Source organism: Helianthus annuus, chromosome 5 (genome assembly GCF_002127325.2).
Source record: "Helianthus annuus cultivar XRQ/B chromosome 5, HanXRQr2.0-SUNRISE, whole genome shotgun sequence".
Classification (NCBI taxonomy): domain Eukaryota; kingdom Viridiplantae; phylum Streptophyta; class Magnoliopsida; order Asterales; family Asteraceae; genus Helianthus; species Helianthus annuus.
Genome location: NC_035437.2, coordinates 58482858 through 58487473, shown reverse-complemented (window position 1 = coordinate 58487473; position 4616 = coordinate 58482858). Strand labels below are relative to the sequence as shown.

General features: G+C 35.3%; 1 protein-coding gene across 1 annotated transcript; it reads right to left on the bottom strand.

The window, feature by feature from the left end:
• Window positions 1-1002: 1002 nt before the first annotated feature.
• Window positions 1003-4347, bottom strand: LOC110942957. The gene is made up of 3 exons (XM_035989897.1): window positions 3899-4347; window positions 2892-3745; window positions 1003-2822 (listed from the first exon to the last, which is right to left on the bottom strand). The coding sequence occupies exons 1-3, from the start codon at window positions 4345-4347 to the stop codon at window positions 1003-1005; spliced, it is 3123 nt and encodes a 1040-aa protein (XP_035845790.1).
• Window positions 4348-4616: the final 269 nt, after the last annotated feature.

Below are 4616 nucleotides of genomic sequence, written 5' to 3'. Positions count from 1 at the left end.
GTGACTTGCAAAGGGAAGCCGAGTTAGAAGTCCAACAGCTAGAGGAAACTAAGGATCATTGGATACTCTATTGTTGGACCCAGTTTGGCCTTAACAACTTCTTTTTACGTAATATGGCAAGTGATTTCAGTATAAGTGAAAAATATGTGCGAAAATGGAAATCAGACTTTCAAGAAACAAGACCTAGAGAATTATCAAGTTTATATCACTTTGAAACAAATTAGTTTAACAAGGTGATTGTAAGATTATTATCTAATACAAATGAATCTTGATTTCTGTGGGTGAGAAGAGCAGTTGGAGTTTGAGTGTATGTATGTGAATGCTAAGCTTCAAACTCAAGTATCTTCTGCCTCTCGAGCCTTCTATTTATAGACGGCTGTGGGCATGAATAAACAATTGTTTATTCATACAATAAGTCCTGCATAAAGTAGCAATTTGACATATTCATTGAATCCATCGTTGAAGTTGCATTTGTAATCATGAAAACCAATAATGTCATGCTTCGGTCATGGGTGGCAGGATAGAGTTGTGATTTTAGACAAGTGGGTCTGTTATCAGAATTTCTGATAAGCCACTTCATCAGAAATTCTGGTGAACAAATCATCAGAAAGTTCGATGATCAGAATTTGTCAGAAACTGAGGATATTTCACCAGAAATATCATCAGATCCATCAGAAACGACCTTCTCTGATAATCCAAATCAACTCTTTATCAACTTGAGATTCTTTGTAGTAGATACTTTGCTTTCCAGTTGTCCCAACTGTTTTTTTCTTCATCTTGCTGTGTTCTTCAGGACTGTTATCTTTTTCAGAGATCCAGTTGATTGAGATTTTCTTCAATACTTACAAATAAAGTATCCTAACAGTTTCCCCCTAAGTATTGTAAGAAAATGAACTATCAAAAAAATTTCCAAACAGTAGAAACTTTAAGACTTGCAAAATTTAAACCAGTTACTAGAGTTTTTGAAAAACAAATTACATAAAAGATAAAAGTAAACTATTTCTAATTCAGCTTCACTCTCTTATGCATATCTCCTGTCTTTATCTTCTTTTTGTAGGAGATGTATTTGTTGCAGCTGTCATACATGTCTTTATACCATCCTCTTGCCTGAATCCATTCTTCAATCATTTGCTCAATTTCTTTCCTGCTTCCTTCCAAGTTCTTTTCTATCTTTTGAAGATGTTCCTGTCTTCTGTTCATGGTTCTTAAGATATTCCTCAGGGTCTGATTTGAGTACTTACAGATGTCCACACTTCTAAACAGAGCTTTGTTATTGTCTTGATCTCTGAAGATTACACCATATTCTTGTTTTCCATCTTTGCTTGTTTGCATTATGATGTCTCCAGATCTTGCATCATCTAGTATTTCTGAGGGAACTCTTGTCTTAGGTGATCTAAAATACACCTTCTTGTTGTGCACATGCTCATAATTTATGCATTGATCAAAGTCTAAAAAAGACATCCTTTCAAATAGCAGTATTCCAGCTTTTGATATACCATTTAATGCCCTTCTGACCTCTTGGTTATTTTTCTTTTCCTTTTCATAGTTATCCTTCATGAACAGAATGTCCAAAGGATGCAACTGGTCAGCTATTTTTTCATCAGTCACTTTCTGTTCATCCCCCTTTTCTCTTTGAAGTGTGTATTTGTTTTGTACAAACATTCCCCCTATATCATCAGTTGCTACTTTCACTTCTTCTACCTTTAGAATTCTCTTTACCGGATTTTCATTGTGCTTGTGAATGCTATAAGGCCCTCTTCTCAGTCTTTCTTCTCTTAAGCCCAGCCTGGTAGGGGATAGTGATCTTGGTATTTCATCTTCCTTTGTCAAGTAGTAGCTCACCAGATTGTATTCAGGAAATATCATTACATCTTTGGCAATTTCTTTGACCATGATAGACTTGGATTCTGATATTTTCCTCTTAACAATTTTTGACTTTGCTTCAGACTCTCCTTCCTTTTCCCATTCCTTCATTGTTTGTATATTCATGTATTTGCTTATTGCTGAATCATCAGATATTGTTGGATTTGGAACAGCAGCCAGCATCTTCAAATTTGTAATGACATGAGGTTTTGCAGCTGCTAATCTTTTCAGCATTTCTTCTTTTGGAATATTTGGAGGTGGTCCCATCACTATGGTATCAGCTTTGGTGATTGATGTGGTTGTTGATTGTTGAGGAGTTGATTTTGAAGCCTTCTGTTGTGAGCTTGAATAAGGAATTTGCTTCATGAGTTGTTGACGATCCACTTTGGCTAAGCTTGCAACATTGAGTTGCATTCTCTCTACTAGTTGTTGTGTTTCTCTCATCAGTTTTGAGTTGTTGGCCATATTCTCCTGAGCTTGGTTGTATTCAGCTTGAGCTTTCTTCCGATTTTCAGTCCATTCTTTTGTAAGCTTCTCAAGAGCATCTGTGATACTGTTATTACTTGCCCTTAGAATGGCAATTTCTTCTTCCAAAACTTTATTTCTGCTGCTTGACTGTCTTGATTCCATTACATTATCAATTTGTTCTTTGATATTTTCTATTTCTTTGAGAATCGTTTGAATTTCTGATGCAGAAATGTTTAGTTCTGGTGCCTTTTCTTTCATCTTCTGAAGGGACTTTAGTGCTTCAGTGTTATCATCAGTCTTTTTCTTTATTGCTTCCACTGATTTTGACAATATCTTCATTTTAGCCCTTTGATCTTGTATTTCTGACAGCAACATATCAAGTTTTTCTTCCACCTGATTTCTTTTGCAGATTTTGTAGCCTTCTTTCAATATTGTTTCCGGATTTTCTTGATTCATCAGTTTTTCAGGGATATTTGGAACAACAGATGTTCCTGCTAACATACCAGCTGCAAACACATTTGCTGCTGTTTTGGAAATGATAGGATCACTTTTTGCTTTACCAGAAATTGGTGCAGCCTTAAGTTTACCAGTACCATCTCCACCAGTGGTGAGTGACATACTCTCATCCTGGATTTCCTTATGTCCTTGAATCACATCAAGATGTGATTCTCCATAAGTTTTTAAGGTAAACATATCACCTTTTTCCAGATTTCCTTGATCAGTTTCCTGATCTCTATCTGTTGAGATCTCATACTCCTCCTCATTTTCTGATTCAGAGTTGAGATTAAAGGCACTAGTGACCTCTTTATCAATTTCAGTTTCCTTATGTTCTAAATTGTAAGAAACATTTACTGAACTTTCTGAATTAGTTTGTTTTGAGTAAGTATCAACTAAAATAGTTCTTGAGAAAGATGTACCAGCAATATGAGATTCTTCATGATGTATTACTTCCGTTGTTTCAATTTCATTGCCACCAAATTGAACTTCTTCATGAATTCTTCCAGCTATTTGTGATTCTGTATGATGTTCCTGTGCTGCTTCTTGTAGTATATCAAAATCTGGATGAATTTTTCCTTCATGAATTTGATCTTTTTCAGCATCATTTGATGTGTTGGTAATCATCAGAATTCTTTTTCCTTCTGCTTCTTTTGATGATTTTGACTTTTGTTCTTCATCTCTTTCCAGTGATGAAGAGCATTTGAAAACTTCTCTGCTGGCTCTTTCTGATGTGGAGTCTGAGTTGTTTAGTAGAGTCTCATGCTGTCTTCTGAACTGTGAATCTTGTGAAATGAGACATAGCATGCTTTCTGGTAATAAAGGAATATCTTTGTCAGATTCCCATCCATGATTAGAACTCCAGGACTTCATTGTGTTTGATCTCCACAGATTTTCCAGAATTGGAATTTCCATTTCTCTTGCAGCAAATGTTTCATAAATAAAAACAGAAATTAATCTCGGATATGGCAAATGTGAGATTATTTTTCCATTTTTGGTGATGATTGACCTTTTGATTAGATTAAAAATTTCTAATCCATAATCAATTCTGAACCCAGTTATGAGTCCATACATGATTGTTAGAATAACTTGATTAATCTGATCAGTTCCTCCAATTTTTGAAGTGAGGCACTTGTTTAATACTTCCATAATCACTTGCCATATTGCTGGTAGTTCATTCCTTCTGATTGAACCAATTTTCTTGACTTTCTTGTTCTTGTAACCGAGTCCAATAATAAAGCTTAATAGCTCTTTCTTGCTTGGTGCTTCGACATAGTTTTCAAGAATAGGTAGTTCAAGCCATTCTCTTATCCTTACAGGAGTTAATGTTACAAAAACATTTTCCCATACATGAGCAGAGAGTTGGTTTTCTTCAACTTGTTGCAGCAGTTTTTCTGGTACTTCTTTCTCTTTTGTTAGAGCTCCTGTAATTAGACAGTTCATGAGATATTCTATCAGAAGTTGGCATCTCACATCATATTCTGAGTGCTCTGTATTCAACAGCAAATTGTTTTCCTTCATTAGCAGAAATTCATCATCCTCAATGAAAGGTACATCATGTTGAACAATTGGGATGTTGAGGTTTACTTCGGCCATTTTGAATTAGGGTTTGAAATTTAGGGATTTTTTAGTGAGGTAGAGAGCTTTGCTTTGGTTTGAGACTTGTATGTTTCTTTTGAATATATAGTGAGGATTGTTAGTAGAGTGTTTGTGGATTTATGGAGTTGAGAGTATGTGGATCGTGTCATGTAGTGGCTGTTAAAGGATCATTAATTGTCTTTTATACCGTT